This window comes from Argentina anserina, chromosome 4, assembly GCF_933775445.1.
Source record: "Argentina anserina chromosome 4, drPotAnse1.1, whole genome shotgun sequence".
Taxonomy (NCBI): Eukaryota; Viridiplantae; Streptophyta; class Magnoliopsida; order Rosales; family Rosaceae; genus Argentina; species Argentina anserina.
Window position 1 is genome coordinate 7,795,583 of NC_065875.1, and position 22,588 is coordinate 7,818,170.

Consider the following 22,588-nt stretch of genomic DNA (forward strand, 5'->3'; position numbering starts at 1 on the left):
TCCCTTTAATGATGTTGTAATATTTAAACATAGGCCAGAGACACCAGCTCAGCAATGTTCCAGGTACAAGGAATAATCTCTCTCTCTCTCTCTCTCTCTCTCTCTCTCTCTCTCTCTCTCTCTTAGTTGGATTCAAGATAATATTTTCCAATTCTTTGTTGGTTTTGGTTCAAATTGTTCAATCGTAATGTTATATATGGTTGGGTAGAATGACGTTGCTTCATGTGGATTGCCACTGTGATCCAATGAGTTAATCATATATTCCTATTTTTTTTATTGTTCTGCATATCACGTTCTGGAGTGTACGCTAATTGGAGTAAAATGTCAATTAAATCCTAGTGATTAGGGGTCGAGGTGGTTCAACATGACATTGACGTTGATATATATTTAGGGGTCTCTAACTACAAGTCTCGCATGGTAAAGCTTTTATTGGATTTGGTGTTGAGACATCATGTAACATGGGCAATCCCATTACAGGATTATAGCAGTTACTAACTGTGTTGTCTGCCTCCATTCTGATGTTCTGAAGCTTAATATTGATGGTTCAAGGTTGTCTAATGGTTAACATATCAGCTGGGAGACTGATTCGAAATAGTGATGGAGGTAAGGTTTGTAGTTTTCCTGCCAATGTTGGTGTTGGAGAAATTCTGGTGGCTCAGTTGTGACTTGTGAGCGTTGTGCAATGGTTTGAATATAGCGGTAAGACGGAATGTCACCATATATTAGTTCAGTCTGATTCTTCTCTCGTGGTGAATTTGATTGAAGGGGAGTGGGATGATAATTAACCACCCCTTCCTTATAGTCTTCTTACTGTTTGCATAGCTAGCTCTTTGGAGGAGGAACTGGAATTGCTCCGTAATGCATAATTTGCAGGGAATGCAATATGCGTGCTGATGGAGTAGCTCATTTCCGGCATTCTTTGAGTTTGGGTCACCACTCTTTTGAGCAACTGCCTACTTGTATCATGGGAAGACTCCGATAAGATAAAGATATATGGTATCATATATATGTCCGACGATTGTTATTGCTAAGTTAGTTTGTTTTGGGGATTTTGCTCCTCCGTGTAATAAAAATACTGACAATAATTTGTCATTAATAAATAATGATGTTTTTGAAACTTTTTGTTAAAAAATAATTAAATTCATTATTCCATAAAATCTTGCTTTGAGCTTTTAAAATTTTTTTTTTGGGTTACAAGCGAGCCTCATAGAGCCTACAAAAAGATAGAAAGAAACTAAAACCTAGCTAGAACACGATCACTTTCCTAGCTCTAGTAAGTGCAGCAAGGTCATCATTATAAAACTGAGCAGCATGGACAGAGGGATTGTCAAATGTAACAAGACCATTTGCATGATTTAAGCTCATTTTGGCTGGAGAGTCTGCAGTCATGTTCGCTTCCCTGAAGATGTGGGTGAACTATGATACAATACCAATCACAATTATTACAAAAGTTTAAAATAGGAAAGAAAAAAACGTATAACTAATTATTTTGGAAAAAAAATTGATATGGAAATTTAGTTAATAAAATGAAATTCATCAACCCCATTATCATTTGGTCTAGTGACATAATCTCCCCTTATTAAATGGGTCATGAGTTCAACGCACAACATACTCGTTGTAGCACCTTAGTTGCTTATCGATAAAAAAAACAAACTTCATCCACAACTGAACTCCCTGCCTCTCACGAAACGAATAGGTTATAGATGAATCACCTAAATTATAATGGACTACATGTTTCGAAAAAAAAAAAGAGTTTTCTTCATTCTCGTAACAAAAAAAAACTAATGGATATGTCGTTGTCTAAAACAAATTTAACTTTTGTACGTTGCGCTTCCATAGATCTGCCGAGGCATGCCCTCATAGCGGCATCTTCGAACATGCATATGAGGTATATATGATATTCTTCAGGCATGCCTATCAAGGGAAAAGGCCGGCTTGGTGTTGCCGGAATCAGGTTTGGGTTTGCTTGGTTCTCAGTATATAAGAGGGGAAAGGGGGTGACGATTCAGAGGGTCGCAGAGAAGGTTGCAGTCACTAGGGCAACATCTTTCAACTCACAGTTTGTGGGGACTAATTCAGACGGCTAGATTAGAAATACTCACGCCCCAGTTGATGATCGCAATTAGCTTCAATTCGCATTAAGCTATACCTCAAATTTTATCTAGCTTTATTTGGAGTTTGTTTCGTTCGTCCCAGTTTTGGATGGCAAATGTAGGCTAGGGGTGAGGACGATCAAATGATGACGTAAAAATCTAATATCAATGACAACAATAGTCCTCAACGGCTATTAATTTAGTTGGTTTGTGAAGTGAATTGAGTAATAGCTTTCCAACAACTCATCTTAAAATTCTTTATTATAGAGGATGAAAAATACCAAATCTCTAAAAAAAATGGCTTTAATTCAAACAGCTCATCTATTCTATTGTATAAAATTAAATGCAAATGTGTAAATGCAAATGTGTAAAAAAATGGCTTTAACTCAAACAGCTCATAATATTATAATTTTTACCAAGACCAAATAAGGAATGATAAATCATTTCATTTATTTTTTTTGTTATTTTTTAGGATAAAGAGTACGTGAATTTGTTTTGGTAAGAAATAAAGTTTAGAGAATGTTTTAAAAATTATACAGATTTTGAAAATTCTACAAATCTAGAGTTTTTGTTTCTCTCTGTTCTCACTTTCTCTATTATAGAGAACGGTTTAGAGTTGTTGGTGCTAAAAATTAATGATTTTCCTCTATAATATAGATTATTTAGGTTTTAGAGGAGCTGTTGGAGATGCTCTAACTAAAATACACTATTTGTAATTTGATGCATGTTAGAATATTGAAGTTTTCAAGAGACTTTCATTATTGATTGGCCGTTTGTATCCTATGAAATTTCATAAATGAGATAGGATTATAGACAACAGTATTGATTCCTTTTCAAGAAAAGAATTAAACAATTTTAAAAAGTTAAATAGTAGTACGATCATTATAATCACATAACTGTAACTGTTATAAAATGGAGGAAGAAACTTACTTATTTGGTTGAGACTTGAGAGAAATATGGGTATTATGAGAGAGCTTGCTAACTAGAGAGTAGAGAACATGAAGAGAGAATAGATTAGGGAAATGTAGTGTGTTCTATCATTCTTCACTAGTCCCTTTATTTAGGGATACAAGACTTGGTGAATACACACAAGAAAACTTGCTTGGTACTCACAAGCTAAGAAGCTTGTATGACACTCACAAGCTAAGAAGCATGTATGACACTCACAAGCATCATTGGTGTTACACTACACACTAGTGAAAATGTCATAAACTATTATGTGAATATCCACACTAATAATTATATTTACAACACTCCCCCATGGATATCCACCAAATAGTTTGGTGTTGGACACGCTTAATGTTGCCTCATTACAAACTTTGCCAGGTAACAAAAACCCTGTGGGAAAAAAATAACCCTGGTCGAAGGAGAAAAAGAGCACAATGCACGTATGTCTTTTGAGAAAGATTTTTAGGCGCTCCCCCTGATTGGACACTCCCCTTGATCACTTAACGCTTGGAAGTTTGCAGAGTTGACGCATTCCGATGCCGTTCACTAATTCCTTGAAGATACATTTTGGCATAGATTTGGTGAAGAGATTTACCAACCTGCCACTTGATCGGATTTTTCTAACCTCAACTTCATCTTGCTTTTGAAGCTCATAGGTGTAGAAGAACTTTGGTGCAATGTGCTTGGTTCTATTTCCTTTGATGAATCCTCCTTGAATTTGAGATATACATGCTGCATTATCTTCATGTAAGATTGTAGGAGCATCGGTTACTGATGGTAGGCCGCATGTGCTTCGAATATGGTGAATCATTGATCTCAACCAAACACACTCTTTGCTAGTTTCATGGAGTGCAAGTATCTCTGAATGGTTGGAGGAAGTGTCCACTAGTGATTGTTTTGTTGACCTCCATGAAATTGTTGTATCTCCATAAGTAAAAACATAACCTGTTTGTGAACGACCCTTGTGCGGATCAGAAAGGAAACCAGCATCTGCATATCCAACAATGCTCGAACCATTTGTGGATTTGTATGTATAAAATATACCCATGTCTGTTGTACCACGGAGGTAACGTAAAATATGTTTCACACCATTCTAATGGTGTAATGTTGGAGCAGAGCTATATCTCGCCAATAAATTGACGGCGAATGAAATATCCAGTCTTGTGCACTGTGCCAAATAAAGTAGAGCACCTATAACACTCATATACGACACTGTTGGACCAATGATATTTCCCCCTTCTTGTCTTGGATGGAATGGATCTTTCTCAACGTCCAGACTCCGAACGACCATTGGGGTGCTTAGTGGATGAGCTTGGTCTATGCCAAACCCTTTCAAGACTTTCTCAGTATAAGTTGATTGATGGACTAGAATTCCACTAGCAAGATGCTCGATTTGCAGACCGAGACAAAATTTAGTTTTTCCAAGGTCCTTCATTTCAAATCCTTTCTTTAAATATTCAGCAGTCTTTATGAGCTATTTTGGGCTCCTAATTAAATTCATGTCATCGACATAGAATGTTACTATTGCAAAGCCAAAATTTAATTTCTTGATAAACACACAAGGACATTAAGGATCATTTATGTATCCCTCCTTAATTAAGTACTCACTAAGACGGTTGTACCACATTCGTCCGGATTGTTTCAATCCATATAATGACCATCTTAATTTAATTGAGTTTGTATTGTGTGATTTGGTAGTTGCTTCAGGCAACTTAAGTCCTTCAGGGACTTTCATGTATATATCAGTATCTAGCTCCCCGTACAAATATGCAGTAACGACATCCATAAGTCGCATATCTAGTTTATCTGAAAATTCTAAGCTTAGTAGATACCGCAATGTAATGACATCCATAACGGGGGAATAAGTTTCATCATAATCAATCCCAGGCTTTTGTGAAAAACCTTGTGCAACAAGGCATGCTTTATATCTTACAATCTCATTGTTCTCATTGCGCTTTCTCGTAAACACCCACTTGTAACCTACATGATTCACATTGGGTGGAGTTTGGACAATAGGTCCAAAGACATTGCGTTTTTTAAGAGAATCTAGTTCTGCTTGGATTGCATCTTTCCATTTGAGCCAATCATATCTCTGTCTGCATTCATCAACATAGCGAGGTTCAAAATCATCGCTTTTAATAATCTCAGTAGCTACTGTGAATGCAAATGCATCGTCGATGTCTATTTTATTTCGATCCCACAATTCATTGTTGTGCACATAATTTATGGAAATTTCCTTATTATCAGGTACGTGTGCCTCTTCATGGGCTTGTGTCTCATCATGGACACTTTGCTCTTCTGTATTTACAGAATCATGAATTGTGGATCAGATATCAACGTTTTGCCCCACAACGTTTTGAAAAGCGATGTCATGATGATTCAACTGTGCCTTTGATTTCCTTTTTCTAGGAACCGAATCTTTTGAACCTACAGGCCTGCCACGCTTCAAGCATGCAGCAGAAGGCTCATTGGCTGCCACATTATTTTGTCCAATTGGGACATCAATCCTTGCAGGTGCATTAGTTGTTGGGATATGTGATCTTGTCACTTTTGCTATATCATTACATCAGACATTCTGTTAGCGACATCTTGAAGATGTAGTATCCTTCAAACTTCAGTTTCACTTTGTGCCGTACGAGGATCAAACTGAGACATAGTGAGCATATCCCACGATAATTCATGACGTTCTTCAGGAACAGTCTTTTCTCCCCCTAACGGTGGGAATACTATCTTATCAAAGTGACAATATGCAAAACGTGCAATAAAGATATCACCTGTCAAGGGTTCCATATATCCAATGATAGATGGTGAATCAAAAGCAACATAGATTCTCATTCTCCGTTAAGGGCCAATTTTAGTACGTTGTGGCTGTGAAATAGGCACCTAAACAGCACAACCAAAAATCCTTAGATGGGAGATATTTGGCTGATTCCCAAAAACAAGTTGTAGTGGGGAATATTGATGGTTGGATATGGGCCTCAACCGAATTAAGGATGCCGCATGCAAAATAGCGTGCCCCCATGCAGAATTCGGCAACTTTGTTCTCATTAGTAAAGTGCGCGCAATTATTTGCAAGCGCTTAATAAGAGCTTCTGCCAAGCCATTTTGTGTATGAACATGAGGGACTGGATGCTCAACCTCAATTCTCAAAGACAAGCAATAATCATCAAATGCTTGGGATGTAAATTCTCCAGCATTATCTAATCGAATTGATTTGATAGATAATCTGGAAATTGTGCTCGTAATTTAATTATTTGAGAAAGAAGCTTGGCAAATGTCATATTACGAGTTGACAAGAGACAAACATGTGATCATCTTGTAGAAGCATCAATCAAGACCATAAAATATCGAAATGGTCCGCAAGATGGTTGTATAGGCCCACAAACGCCCCCTTGAATTCTTTGTAAAAATGATGGGGAACTGATATCAATCTTTGCAAATGATGGCCTAATGATCAATTTTCCTTGTGAGCATACTTTACAAGGATATAGCTCGGCATAATAACATTCTTGTTCATCAATGGGTGACCATTGGAGTTTGTAATGATCCTACGCATCATCGTGGATCCAGGGTGACCTAAACGATCATGCAAGAGCATTAATGTATGTTCATCAATGAACTTCTGGTTCACAACATGGTATGCTTCGATCGATTTAATGGTTGTATAATACAAACCAGATGAGAGGCCGATCATTCTTTCCAATATACGTATTTGGCTGCGAGTATTGGAAGTAATGCAAAGATATTCCACATTGTTTTTATTTGTGGTTTGTACATGGTACCCATTCAAGCGTACATCTTTAAAACTCAACAGATTCCTTCCAGATCTGGAGGAGTACAATGCCTCTTGAATAGATAATTGGGTACCATTTGATAACCGAATATGGGCTCTTCCATAGCCTTCAATTAGGTATGCATGACTTGCAATGATTGTTACTTTAACCTTCAAGTGGAGAAATATTTTCGATCTCTAAGGATCGTGTGCGTGGTCGCACTATCTGCAAGGCATATATCTTCTCCATCATTTTTGAGTTGAGAGCATCCACTTTCCATATTTATGCCTTCACATATAATAAGATAAACACCAACATAAATATAACTAGCGAATAAGTAAAATAATTTTATTTAGTAAATAGTACGAAATACAACACATTTATTGAATTAAACATGAAAGGGAAATACAAAAAAATAGATTGTAAACTAATTGGTGTCAAGCACTCGACCACCGATCATGTCATCAACATGACTCTCATTGTTCGCAAAGAAGTTCGAAACATCAAGGGACGTTATGTTTAATGGCCCAGACGATTCACACGGATCATAATGATCAATGTGGTTTGTTTCCACATTCTTTCCACCAAGTGAGGCTTGGTAAAGATCTGCCAAATGTTTTGGTGTACGATAGGTTTTGGCCCAGTGGTTAGATAAACCACACCTATGAAAATTGTTGTCATTATTTCTGGGAACTCTGCTTGTCTGGCCATTTCCTTTGCTAAACTTGGCAATGTTTCTTGGGCTCAAATTTTAGCTACGACCTCCATGAACACGACTAAAACGCCTTCCATGGCCACGTCTACGATCATGGCTGCGGCCATGACTATACCAATTACCTTGTCTTCCTCCACGTCTACTTATACTTCCACAAAAATTTGTGGCATTTGCTTCTGGATATGGTTGTGATCCAATTGGACGGGATTGATGATTTTTCATCAACATCTCATTATTTTGTTCAGCCACAAGAAATAAGAAATCAACTCTGAATATTTCTTGAATCCACGCTCTCAATATTGTTGTTGCAAGAGCATGTTTGATGCGTGGAAAGTAGAGAATGTTTTCTCTAGCAACATGTCTTCACTTATTTGCTCACCACACAATCTTAACATGGAGCTCATTCTGAACAAAGCTTGTGTTGTACTCTTTCACTGCCTTGAAATCTTGAAGGCGCAAATGCGTCCATTCATAGCGTGCTCTGGGGAGCATCACATCCTTTTGATGAGCATATCGCTCTGCTAAGGCTTTCCATAGCTCAAGTGAATCTTTGACAGTAAGGTATTTATCTTTCAATCCTTCATGAATATGATGATGGAGAAAGATCATGACTTTGGTGCGATCTTGTTGGGATGTGGTATTGCCCTCATTGATAGTATTTCCGAGGTTTGATGCTTGTAGATGTATCTCGGCATCAAGAATCCATGAAAGGTAATTCTTGCCAAAAATGTCAAGAGCCATAAATTCCAATTTCTCGCCAAGTTTGCCATCTCATATACCAAGAAGATGAGATATGTCACAACTCACAACTCATAATTGCTAGAACTATGGTTCTTAACATTGAAATAATTTAAGCTCCATGAGGGAGTAATTTACTCAAAACTTTAAGTTTGAGGTTGACATATCTATTGGAACAATGAAACATGGATGAGCCATGCACTCGAAGCTTTTGGTTCGAGACTTATATTAGAACATGAGGTTCTAAATATTGATGGTTTGAACATGAGGTTCAAAACCCTTAACCACTAGAATCTTTGTGCTCGAGATAGATTAATTGATTTCATGTAAATAGATAAAGATAAATACTGCATAACAATTCAACAAGGTAATAGAATCATAAACATTTACCTTCACTGATTAAGGAAATAAAAGTGTGACATAATAAACATATATTATGATTAATTTTAGCGATGAAGATTCACACATCATATAGAGCAAATAATAGAACATAAGTAAAATATTTTTGAGAACTCGTATATCTTGAGCATTGGTTGAAAGCAACATTGGTTGAAAGCAACATTGTTGCACCATATGACTCTTTTGATCATCATCGAGTTAAGAAAGCAATAGAGACATTCGTGTTGATAACGTGTTATAAAATGGAGGAAGAAACTTACTTATTTAGTTGAGACTTGAGAGAAATATGGGTATTATGAGAGAGCTTGCTAACTAGAGAGTAGAGAACATGAAGAGAGAATAGATGAGAGAAATGTAGTGTGTTCTTTGATTCTCTAAATTTCCAAACGTCCATTCATAACTAACCGAGCTTATTTCCCACAAAATAGGTACTACATTTCTTTATTCGTTTTAGAACTTGAATATCTTTAGTTCCGGCTTGTAGATGGATTGAAGGAGGGGTGTGTATTGCATAACTAACCAAGCTTATTTTCCACTAAGACGACTATGAACACTACGAGTGAGTGAGTTTGGCCGTTTGGAAATTTTTTTTAGTCTCGATCAACAATGCTAATACTGGTCAGGATAAGGTAATAAGAGGTTTAGTCAAAAGTACAGGTCTACCACTTAGAATAATTTCAGTCAGAACGATAACGAATTAACGATCGTGTCCAAATAAGTTGCGAACTTTATTCGTGTCACATTGCATGTACAGAAAACATACTAATCAATCACGCTAGCTCAACTGCATATTACAACACAATCTGGCTAAAATTTAGCTTATCTTCTTAAAACAGAATGAAACTCCGCAAATTATGTAAACGATGACTTGATTCAGAGACCATGAGCAAATTAAGATAGAAAACAAACAGAAATTACTCCCGTAGAATATTTTTTCATTCCGCGTCATGGATCAAACTTTTCTCAGTCTAGTCTATCCTTCCAGCTGGGCCCCAGCAGCACAGGTCGGCACAGACACTGGACAACTACTACTCCCAAGCACTGATTAAATATTTTCAATTAAAATAAATTAGAAATAACCAAATTTGGCGCCCTTAGATGTAGTGGCGCACATTCACCCACGTTTCGGTATATCATTCGTCATTGCCTAGATATCCTCCCCCACTCTCCCTCACTAAATACTAGAACACAATAGAGATAGACATCAAAGTCTCTCTTCTCTGCAAACTCGAGCTTTAGTTTTCGACAAAGAACGACGCCATTTTGGGACCGAAAAATGGGAATCCAATCCTGCTGGACCCTTCCTGGGCTCTCCCCCAAGCCCTGCGACACCTGCAAGTCGTCTCCGGCCGCCGCCTTCTGCCGCGCTGACTCCGCCTACCTCTGCCTCGCCTGCGACTCCAGGATCCACTGCGCCAACAAGCTCGCCTCCCGCCACTACCGCGTCTGGATGTGCGAGGTCTGCGAGCAGGCTCCGGCCGTTGTCACCTGCAAGGCCGACGCCGCCGCCCTCTGTGTCACGTGCGACGCCGATATCCACTCGGCGAACCCGCTCGCCCGCCGCCACGAGCGCGTCCCCATCGAGCCTTTCCTCGACTCCGCCGAGTCCATCACCAAGTCCGCCGCCTTCCGCGACGCCGTGTCGTCTCCCAAGAACGACGACGCCGACTCCCTCCTCATTCCCAACCTGAATTTCGCATGCAAGTTCGTCGACTCTCTCGACATCAAGCCGGACATGTACTTCCCGGAAATGGACTCCATACTCGAGTTTGACTACCCGAACCCGATCCAGAGCTCCGGTATGGACAGCGTGGTTCCGGTTCAACCCGACCCGATTGCGCACTCTGCTGTCCTCCACCATCCTCCTCATGAGAATTGCTTAGACATTGACTTCTGCAGGAACAAGCTCTCTTCCACCTTCAGCTATCCAGCTCAATCTATCAGCCAAAGCGTGAGTATTATATTCTCAAACACGAAAAATTAAATGCAAATCACTTCGAATTTCTATACTACTTTTTTCAGTTTAATTATCTGATGTTTTCAGGTCTCCTCGTCGTCCATGGACGTCGGAGTTGTACCCGACGGGAACTCGTTATCTGATATTTCCTATCCTTTCATGGCGAACATGAACAACCACGGCGTGGAGTCGGGTGTTCCGGGGACGGCGAGCCAAGCCACCCAGCTGAGGGGAGTGGACCGGGAGGCGAGAGTGATGAGGTACAGAGAGAAGAGGAAGAACAGAAAGTTCCAGAAGACAATCCGATACGCCTCAAGGAAAGCGTACGCGGAAACCCGGCCAAGAATCAAAGGCCGGTTCGCGAAACGCAATGAGACCGAGACCGAGACGGAGGCCATGGACCGGATCTTCAACCCGGTGCCGGGGAGTTATATAGCAGACGCGCAATACGGCGTCGTCCCGACGTTTTGATTGTCATAAATTGTTTTTACTTTTAGAAATGGTTAAAAGTTTTATTACTAGAGGTGTAATTTGGTAAGAAAAAAAAACAAAAAACAAAAGGGGACTACAGGGGTGGTGTTTTAATGTGCCTTTTGAGCTACATCGCTGGAGAGCCTTAAATCGTTTGTGTTTCTATTTGTCTTCATCTTTTTATATCATCATTATATAAAAAAAAATCTCAAAAGATCACGGATCTCTTTCTGTGTTCTGATTGGTCCAGTTCCTATCATTTATATATATATATATATATGAAATTATGATTGAATTGATATAAAATTAAAAGGGTTGAAACTGGTAACCGTCCCAACAATGATTTTTATAGTTTCCATCAATATCTTAGAGGAAGTGATTCGACATCGCAATCTATCCGTTTAATATTGAAGAGAGACATGTCATATTGTAGCGAAATCCTAGTTGACATCCTGCTTAGAAACTGAGCTGTTTTACAACATTATTACATTATTATTGCTCCATTTTCTGTCAGTAATTTCTTCATTTATGTTTATGAGAAAGACATTGTAATTCGAGGAGGTGAGCTGGATTAATTGTAATTCTTCTTGATTGCAATATGATTATGAGGACAGGTTCATTTCAATATTAAGGGTCTAACACAAAGTTAGTTATTTTCCTAATGTAGATAGTAGAACATTTACTACACGCGTCTTTTCTTTTCCTTATTCATAATTACCAAAACAAAAACAATGCAATTATTTTGTTATTTGTATAGAGTCACTTACCCAGAATGAAGTTGTATTTCCCGAAATCAATTTCATTCCAGCGTTTACTTTTTAAGGAAAATGGAATTCATGGTGGGATCAAAACCCGGATCGATTCCTGAAAAGCCCCGGAGTTAGTATTACTGAGGGGAGCTCGAAATGGGTCGGAATAACAATTTCTTCCAAAAATATCCTCTTGCAATTAACTACCTAATTCTCATACACTGACTCAGACCAACCCTCCACCATCTCCATCGACCACTTCGGCCTTTGCAACCCCACCGGTAAATCCCACCTCCCCTTTTCTCTCACACCCACCTAATCACTGTCTCTGTTTATTTAACACACTTCATATTACTGTCAGAGCACTCCCATGCGCCTTGTTCCGACTCCGACCTCGTCAAACACCTCAAGGGCATCATCAAGGTTCTTTTTCTTCTCATTTCTTTCTCTAAATTTCTTTTACTTCAGCAATAATTCCTCGTTTCTGAGAAAGTGTTACTATTGTTTAAACCCAGTTTCGCGGCGGCCCAATCTCCGTGGCTAAGTACATGGAGGAGGTTCTAACGAACCCCAAAGCCGGATTCTACATGAACCGCAACGTGTTTCACTACGTCTCAGGAAGTTGTGGTAGTGTTCTTATCCTTTGTTCTTCGATCATCCTCTCTCTTTTTTGTTTATGAGAAGACTGGGTAATACCCCTTCCTCTTTTGGTTATGCTAATATTATTATGCTTATGCTAAACCCAGATCTCCTTATGTGAAATTAAAATTGATTGTTTATCCAGCTGAGAAAAAAAGTGAATGTTTAATGATAGTACTGCATATGACATTGTATATATCTCAATGTGTGCGCCTTCATTTTCTTTCATTTGTAAACATTAAAGTGTATTGATTAATTTGGAAAACTATACAAAAGCTCGTGAAATAGAACTGAATCAACTGATCTTACAGTTGTGGAAGTGGTATAATTTGACTATGAACAAAAGCTCGTGCAATTAGTAATTTTTTTTGGCGGTCAAGTGTGAAATTAGTAAATGTTGATTAACAGCATGTATTTGATCAACTTCTGTGCTATTCAATGCCACTTCAGCTGCCTTTTTCATACTCCGGTTTTCAGCATTTGCTTTGTCATAAACACTTTCAGTAATGTGTGTGGAAATTCTAAAAATCTATGATCATATAAGATTGTTAAGGATAATTTCAATGTCTGCTGTTTAGTTTTACTGTTTAAACTTTGGTTGCCGGAATCGAGCAACAATGGTGGAATATAACATGATGTAGAGTTAATCTTTTTACTATGATTTTATTTGTGTTTTCATGTAACTATCAGTATAGCTACCATGTAATTGGCCATACAACTCATCTCATATAGGCCAAGGTATATATATTTATACAGTCTCTATCCAGAGTGAAGCTTTACTCTGAAATTACAGAATGAAGTTCCAATTTTGGCACACTTTTCGGTCAAAATTTTTCATTATAAGTGATTTAATATATATGTATGTTATTCAAGATCATTTATACAAAATTTCATCTAATTTGGACATCGTTAAGGTATTGAAATTAAATTAAATGAATTAATTAATTAAAACTGTTCAACGTGAACCGTTCGTGTAAATCTCAATTCTCAAACCATTGTTAAATTAGATGAAGCTTTGTAGAGATGATCTTAAATAACATACCTAAATATTGAATCGCTTATGGTGAAAAAATTTGACCGAAAAGTGTGTCAGAATGAAAGTTCACTCTGAATAAAGACTATATATATATCTTATATCAGAAAAATGATAGTACGATAAATGAATCGGTTAGTGTAGCAACTATGTAATTGACCGGCAATCCCATCAATGTTGTTGCTGCTGTGCTTTCTTTTTATAGTTGTTAGTGCAGCAACTATGTAATTTTTATATGGATTTATGCTCATTCTGAAGCAATAGTGGATGATAAAAAAATTAAATGAAGGTGATAAGCATGAGCCTGAGGCTTTCTGCTATTGTTAAACCCTTCCCAACTGCCTTTGATGTATTAAAGATATTCCCACATATTCCCAGGATGGTAAATCTTGTAGTGGTAAAACTCTCTCCTAGCTACTGATCATCAGCTTGATATATATATTGATCAAGTAGGCAGAACCAAAGCAAATGGGTTGAAATTTATAATAGAAGTATTGGATGCTTCTCCAGTTGATTGCTAGCCTGCTAGGTCTAATGTATGGCTCCATCTAGACCAGTAGGTTTGCAATTTCTGCTTATTTTGTACCATGTTTGAGTTTTATTGTGTATTGATCAATCGTTCAATTGGGTAATAGTAGCTTTTACTATTAGTATTGATTTTGGGGAAATTTCTGATCAGCTTCTGATATATACTGATCAAGTGTGTAGAAGCAAAGCAATTGTACTTTTTTTTAAGAGAGCAATTGTATATTATAGATTCACTGATTTTATAAATTTCCAACTTTACATATATGTTGCATATTTTGATAAGGGTTGCAAAGGAAACCCAGAAATAAAGAGTTTCATCCGATTTGTAAAAAGGGTATTATGGTAACTAACTAAATTTTAATTCTAATTCTTTATCGTAAGTAAACAATAACAATTACGATTGTTGTTTCATTTACATTTCTTCGTATTATACCATTCCGTCTCATATTTCTTCCAATTCATATTCCATATTAATTACATTTCGGATACGTAAACGTGTCCATAAGGAATATGAGATTTCCCGTTCTTGTGGAACTTTCTTCCATCAATTAGGTTTAACAGATTGGCTTTTCCAAAAACGTTGAAGCATGCCGAAGTTATCTTTTGTTCACCATATTTGCACAAAATATACCTCACTATTTAAGACAATGAGGGGAAATGCACCCCATGTGCTACAACAGTCCATTTATCCTTCCAAAAACAACACACAATTTATTTTCTATGTGATACTATTTTGGCCTCTTCTTATCTATTTAGCAGTATTACCTTCTATTTTATCATATATTGACCTTACCAATAGTAAAAATAAGTATAGGCCAAAAACAAATTCCGAGAATGATTTTGTTTCTCGGTTAATACGAGATAATTTTCGCGATGTAGTATTCTTTTTTAAATGAGAATTTCATCTCATCTTTTCCTACTCGACGAAGCTTAAACAGTTAATTTTAAATGAGAATCGTTGTCTTAGCACCCAACAAATGTATCAACCAAAGGTTTAATAATCCAATTATTCTCTTTCTTATAAGATCAAAAGCATTTTATTTATATATCTAGAAAAAAACATTATATTTTACATAATCATTTGTAAATTGAGGTAGATAGGTTATAACTGTACATAGGAAATCAGTATAAATGGATCGACCCTAGTAGAAGAGTGGAGCAAACAAGGAGTAGAGGCTTAAATATGTAGTGCCAAGAATTTTCCAATAGGCACGTGGCAGAGACAATCAAAGGTGCGGATCATGATGGGTGGAGGGTCAGACCCTCATCCGCTTCACGTGCACAACCATCTCCTGTGGGCTCTCCCATGTCCAAACACTGGCCTACTGGTCGATTCCTTTCCACTTGTTTCTTGGGTCAACGCTCATCCGGCTTCATTTCAGGGCTAACTTCGGTAAAAGCACTTGTATTTCAGGGAATAATCGTGATTGGTTCGGACTTCACATTTAGAAAAGAGATTATTTTAAGGCTTCATAAAAAAAATTCTATTTTGACAAAGGAAATGAGAAAAAAATTAAGAAAGATTTTAAAATTGGAAAAAAGTCACAATTATAAAACTTTAAAGCGTTACTCTCTCTCTCTCTCCTAGGTCGACCCCGACCTCTACCACACCTCCGGCTCCACCGCCTCGCCGCCAAGCATCTCCACTGGACTCCGGCTCCACCACATCGCTTCTTGATCTCTTTAAAGTAGATTTGCAAGATCTTCATTCCGATCTCACCCCTGACCACCGTTGCAACTTGGCGGCGGCGAACGCGGTTTACTTGATGACCAGTGCCTGGGAGTCAGCCTTGTCAGCGGACAAGGTGTCATAGTGTTTGGGCCTAAAATAATACTCCGGTATTATTTAGATTTTTTAGGCTCGTGGACCGGTTATTTGGGGAAAATCTATCAAAGAGAAAGATTACATTCCTTATTGGAATAGATTTCGGGGACTGATGCTGTATAGAATCTCAGTTGAGTAAGGAAGGTGAATCCAAATCAATTAAGAGGTTCTCAAGATTTGATCCGCAAGAAAGAACAATTTGTGTTCTCTATATAAAGGGGTCGAATGTGCAAAATAATAGACACAACGTCAAACAAACTATCGTGCAACCGCATAGTCAAATCTCCCTACGGAGTAAAAGTCCGATTAGCTTCGGCAACCAAGTCTCCCATCGGAGCGGAGCTACCCAGATGTACGCCTCGCGCTGCATGTAGCAACAAGTCCGATTAACTTCGGCAACTAGAGTCAAGTTCATCGAGTCACTAGCCTAGCTTCTAGCAAACACAAAAGTCTGCACTAGTCAGCAATTCCCTACAACAAGAGAGTCCCCCTATCAACGACACATTATAAGCTCTGCTTTTCCCCAAGCGGTCTAAAGTAAGATCGGCCATCTACTTGAGGTGCAGTGAAAGGTACCTAGCAACTCTGGTTGTCTATAGGTCATTCGAACTTCAGTAGTTTATCAGCAACTGTGGAACAATCGTTCGAGAAGAAGACAGTACGTGAGCGCAATCATCATCAACAAATCGAGAGTTGTACCTAACTCAAAGGTACTGGCACGCCAAGCAACAACAGAGAACGAAGGTTAGAACCACCTAGGGTTCAAAACCGGGGCTTGCTGATTGTTCCCTGAAGAGATCTTTTTCCCAGCTCGAACACATAGCTTCCAGATAGAGGAGAGATAGTGGTGAGGGTTTGGAATAGATGCTTGATGACAGCGTTGTGGATGCGTTCGGCCGGCGGCCAAAGGCTGCAGTTAGCGGCACTAGAGGTCAGCTTTTGATTCTATGACCTATGCTTAGGTGGGTCATGCAATTTGACCTCCATAGTGCTCTTGGTGTCTGACATTTCTGGAGCTCCAAAGTTATTAGAAGGGAAATGGAATTAAAATGATGATGATGATGACATGGGTACCTATAGTAATTTTTCTGGGTGCCCAATTAAAAATTATATATATATTTTTTCCTTTCATGGTCACACTACTTGTTACATTATCTGTCACAATACCCGTCACACCACCTGTCACGCTACATATCACACTAACTTTCTGTTGTGAGAAGTAGTGTGATAATTAGTGTGACATATAGTGTGATAGCAAGTGTGATATATAGTGTGACAAGTATTGTGACATGTAGTGTGGTTTGGAGTGTGACATCACATTAATGTCGATATTTGGATCATATACGTTTATTTTAGAAGTTCCAGATCACATAAACAATAAACAAAAATTCGTTATTTCTAGTCATTTTCTTCTTCTTCTTCTTGTCACATAAAACAATGTGACAGCAGGTGATAGGTAGTGTGACAGCGGGTGTGATAGGTAGTGTGATAGCAGGTGTGACAGTGGGTGTGACAACAGTTGTGATATGTAGTGTGACAGCGGCTGTGATATGTAGTGTGACAATAGGTGTGATAGTTGGTGTGATATTGGGCGTGACAGCAGCTGTGATGTGTAGTGTGACATCGATTGTGATAGGTAGTGGGACGACAGGTGTGACAGTGGGTGTGACAGTGGGTGTGACAGTAGGTGTGATAACAGTTGTGATAGGTAGTCTGACAGCGGCTGTGACATCCTGAGAGAAAATATCTAAATATGCGAAATTATGTTAAATTTTAAAGAAAATTAGTGTGAGTATGGTCAGAATGAAGAGAATAACTAGAACTAGGGAGCCTTGAGCTCCGATTTTGCTAGAATAGCTTGGATCACCACCATGGACGGTGACAGACACTTACGAGGGTTGAGAGATGATATTATTTTATAATTTGCCTTTTTATCAAAAAATTATTTATTTTTTGTTACAAGAAAAGAGATTATTTTTTAGACAACTAGTACACTTAATCGATAATTCCAAAAACTAACATAAACACGATTCACTTTAGCTAAACAGTGAAAAACGATCTAATAATAGCTAAGCAATCTCAATGTTGCTAACCACAAAATGCGCCCCAATAAAACATTTATGTCGTGAGGTAAAACCTAAGTTATTTGAAGATATCTCATCTAGGAACACCCTCCGTACACACGGGTCATCAGGGATGTCTAAACCCATGACACCCAAAAACCAGATCCACTCTATCCAACCCAACTTTGACTCCTAGGTCTAAAGCCCCAGTCATTGAATACTAGAGTCTAGGGGTAGGCATAAAAAACGGAAATCCCGATCCCGTCCCGAAATTCATAGAGACGGGACGGAGGTCTAAAAAAATTTGTCTCGTCCCGATCCCGTCCCGCTTTATAATAGTGGGATGGGGCGTGGGACGAATAATTTATATCCCGCTTCGTCCCGTCTCGTTCCACCTTCAATGAAAACTTAAAAATTCTTATATATTTGTATCAAAATAAAACTATATGTTCTTAATACCTCCAAAATTATATCAACTCAAATAATAATGGTAAATTATAATATTTTGAACATAATATGCATTTTTTTTGTTAAAATTTCATTATTGAATGTTACTTTATTATGAAAAAATAAAAATATAGGTTTTTATTTAACTTCTTAGGAATGTGGGATTTGTCCCGTCCCGTCCCGATCCCATCCTGTCCCAACCAGAATTAATCCCGAGTGGGATGCATTCTTAAAAACTATCGTCCCGTCCCGATTCAATAGAGTGGGACGAGACGTGGGATGAGCCTCGTCCCGTCCCATCCCGTCCTGTGCCCACCCCTACCAGAGTCAGTCACTACGGCTTGGTTGTTGCAGGTGTAAATTGGGCCGGAGTTGCGGGTTTTGAAGGCGGCCGAAGATGTGTAGCCTTGTAGGTCGTGGCGGCGTGTCTTGCTTGAATTGGCTCGACCCAATCTAAGTTTATATCGGACAACAACGATTTGAAGGATACAGCTAGTGCTTGTTTTGTCTCCTTAAGACGTGACGCCAAAGCTGAGTCGACGGTGGCGGCGGTTTGATGACGACGGATGGGCTGCTATGAAGACAACCTTCTTAGATGGGATAGAAGGGTATTGCTTGACCAAGACATTTGTGGATTGTGTTCAATCTTTTCATAGATACCGTTTGGGTTTGGGCCTTCCCCTCGGACATGTCTTGGATTTTGTTTTGGTTTCTGGTTGTAGGCTTTCCTTGTTAGGTTTATTATTTGTTTTAGCTTATAAAGTTCATACTCTTTTGAGAGAGTCAGAGAGGATTAGGCTTCTTGGTTTGGTTGGTATGCAACTTTCGTAGCATGATTCATGGGGTGTATGCGGACGAGTTATCAACATGAAGGTGGATTACCTTTACACATGGTCTAGTGGTTTTTGGACATGGTGGCCAAGTTGTACCGTCCTCAAAATTGAGTACTCATTTGAATACTAAAGTGATATTTGAAGGTTAGACCTTCTTGACTCATGAATGTTGTGATCGACGACGGATCCGTAACCGTGGTTCTTATCATAAGAGAGAGTGTAGAAATTTTTCTACCACCGATATTTTCTATATTTTACATTTCTTTTAGCTAGTTAATGAAATTATATTGTTATTCTTCTTAGGAAAAAAAATCGCATTGCAGCGCCAATAGAATACATAATACTTACTCTGTCGCACTACTATATATGTCCTTCTCCATTATGATTTGTACGGGTATAAGCTGTAAGCCTTACAACCTTATAGTATAAGGTCATTAAGGTGTTAACAACCTCACCATTGTGCATCTAAGTCCCAGTGATTAAAAATTCAACAGTAGTTTTATACAAAGAACCTTGTTTTAGTTTTGAGCTTCGAATTTGTTGGTTAATTCATGTTGGGCTCTGGGCTTCATCATTGCCCAATGAATGGGTCATTTTTGCGAAGAAACTTTGACTTGAGAAACAAGGAACTTAAGGAAATTTTACAATTAACAAATTTTCCGAAACAAGAGATTTATTTATTAAGGAAACAAAATTCTTCCCCAATATTGAAAATATTTCCTTCTATAATTACTTATTGTAAAATTATTAAGAGCTTCATTAATCTTGCAAACACATTCTTTTTCTTTTTCTTTTTGAGAACACATTCCTAAAAAAAAAGTTGGACACCTTCAATATATATTATAGAATAACAAAAAAAATCGGGATTAGGCTAGAACTTCAACCGTTCTAGTAAGAAAAATTTACAACATTTATCTTCGTATAACTTTTAATTCATGGTAAGCTCACGACCAATTCATCGCTGTTGACAATTATATTCCCAGCCAATCCAATTCAATTTACCTAAATCCTTCAAACCAACGGAAATGGATTGTTTTGAATTGGATTGTATTTAATTTACCTAATCATTCATTCATTTGATTTGAGTACAATATGAACCCTTCTAATCTTATGATGTTTGTGATCTGAAATTCAGAATATAGAATTTTGCACGAGAAAGAACACCAAAAAAGAAACGGTGTTGAAGACGACTACGTTTGCTTGTGGGATGAAGAAGAAATCTAGTATACTCGGGAATCAAGTAAAAGGTAAAAAAAAATCCAAAAGAATTTACCCGAATGACTTGCCGTGTAAGCCGTAGTCAAGTAAGTCAACTTGAAGCTTTCCTCAGATTAACCTACGATTTTACAGTGTTTCATCTCAGACCCCAAACACAGATTTACCCTTTGGTTCCCAGAGCTAACCGACAAAGAGTGACGCAGTGACGAAGCTGTTAAAGCGTTTGGTTTAATGTTTTCCCTCCAATTTTGTGAGAACGAGAACGAGAAGTGGAACCAAGAATCCTACTCCAGCAAAAACACCAAGAAGAAGAAGATCGATAGCCTTTGGAGAAGTTTGACAGAGATCCACCTGGTAAATTCTCAGATCTGGAAAGAGAAAATGCCAGCAGCCTCTCTAGAAAGACCCATCTCGGAGAAGGGCTCAAATATAGAGAACTTGAATCTCAGAACGAATCAGAATTTGCCAAACGAATTTGTGAAGCCACAAGAAGAAGAATCATCGGTAAAGATCGAGGCAGATTGGATAAATATTGGGGATGAGTGTTTTCAAAACCCTGTATCAATCACAGCGAATGAGACATTGAAACAAGTTGTCAATGAATTTGTGATACCAGATCCAGTACCAGATCAATGTGATCACTTGAAGGAGATCCGAAAGAAGGTAATCGGAATAAAAAGAAAGAAATCGGAAGCTGAAAACCAAGAAGACCAATCTGAAGCTGAAAACCAAGAAGACCAATTTGAAGCTCAACAAGAAGAAGCTGTTATGGACATGAGCTATGCGTTCATCAAGCATTGTAGGTCTAACATGGATGAGAATTATGTGAATCTTGATATTATAAACGAGCGATTCATGATGTCAAACTTTGTGGATTTGGATGAAAAGAAAGATAAGGTGAACACATTGCCTATTGGATTTAGAACAAAGAGGAGGTACCTTTACGAAATTTAGATGTTTATCATCTCTGAATTTTTGATTAACTGAGCGATGGAAGGCCTACTGATGAGCGCAAAAATGTCAATATCCAAGGTGCGTTGTATTTTACTAGAATTTCATTGAATAAAAGTTCAATTCTGTAGTTGAAAGTTTGAGCCCTTACAATGTTGCATTGTTGTGTTGTTTTTGGTTCACATTTACTCTCCATGCTCTATTTTTCTTTATAATCCAATGTTAAATTTGTTGATTATAACTTGAGATTATGGAGAATGCAGATGTTCCTAGTAGAAGTAGGAAGCTTCAAAGCTTCCTTAAAATTCAATTGGAAAGCATTTTACTCCTAGGCCTAGCAGAAAAACTAAATGGTTCCCAAACGTATTCGGATGAATGCAGCCTATGTTCCTAGAAGAAGTAGGAAGTTTCAAAGCTTACTTAGAATTCAATTGTGAAAGTATTTTACTCTAGGTCTAGCTAAAAAACTAAATTATTCCCAAATGTGTTAAGATTAAGTTGAAAGCAGACTCTGTTCCTAGGAGAAGTAGGAAGTTGTAAGCTTTGTCTAAATTTCAATTGGGAAAGCATTATATTCCTAGGCCTAGAAGAAAACCAGAGTTCCCAATCAGTGAATGGTAATCAAATTGTTCCTTGGTGAACCTATAAATATCCATATCCTTTCTATCCTTTAAGCATCACTTATCTCTTGTTTCAAGAACTTCAACTATAAAGATAAAAATCAGTTGTTGTTAGGAATTCTGCCTTTTCCTGCAAAAAGCTGAATAAAAAAGGTTGAGTATGGCACAAGAACAAGAACAAGAACAAAAAGCTATGAAGAATGCATTCATCAGGAATCACAGTTCTAATTCAGACGAGAAGTATGTGACACTAAGTGACATAAACCAGCATTTTGTTTCTGAGAAAAGGGAGCACAATGTGGGATACCAGCAAGACTCAACAAAGTCATATTACAAGTTTGAGACCAAGAGGTCGTACCTTTATGATACCTAGTTTAGTTAGATTCTGAGCTTATGTATTTTTCTCTGTCTAAAAATTTAGTCAACAAGTTGCTGTAACTTAGAATATAATTCTTTCTAAAATTTCATTGAATTTGAATGCCAAGATTGCATTATTATGTCTGGATAAGCATCTTTATTATGTTCTCTCTGGGTGATATATAGTTTATAGATAATGGGGTCAACATGCTATGCTACAGCATAATAAAC

General features: G+C 37.9%; 1 protein-coding gene across 1 annotated transcript; it reads left to right on the top strand.

Annotated features, from left to right (window-relative positions):
- The first annotated feature begins 9,870 nt into the window (after positions 1-9,870).
- LOC126790595 (zinc finger protein CONSTANS-LIKE 5) lies at positions 9,871-11,343 on the top strand. Its single transcript, XM_050516900.1, has 2 exons — positions 9,871-10,617; positions 10,711-11,343. The coding sequence occupies exons 1-2, from the start codon at positions 9,943-9,945 to the stop codon at positions 11,092-11,094; spliced, it is 1,059 nt and encodes a 352-aa protein (XP_050372857.1). The 5' UTR covers positions 9,871-9,942; the 3' UTR covers positions 11,095-11,343.
- The last annotated feature ends 11,245 nt before the right edge of the window (positions 11,344-22,588 follow it).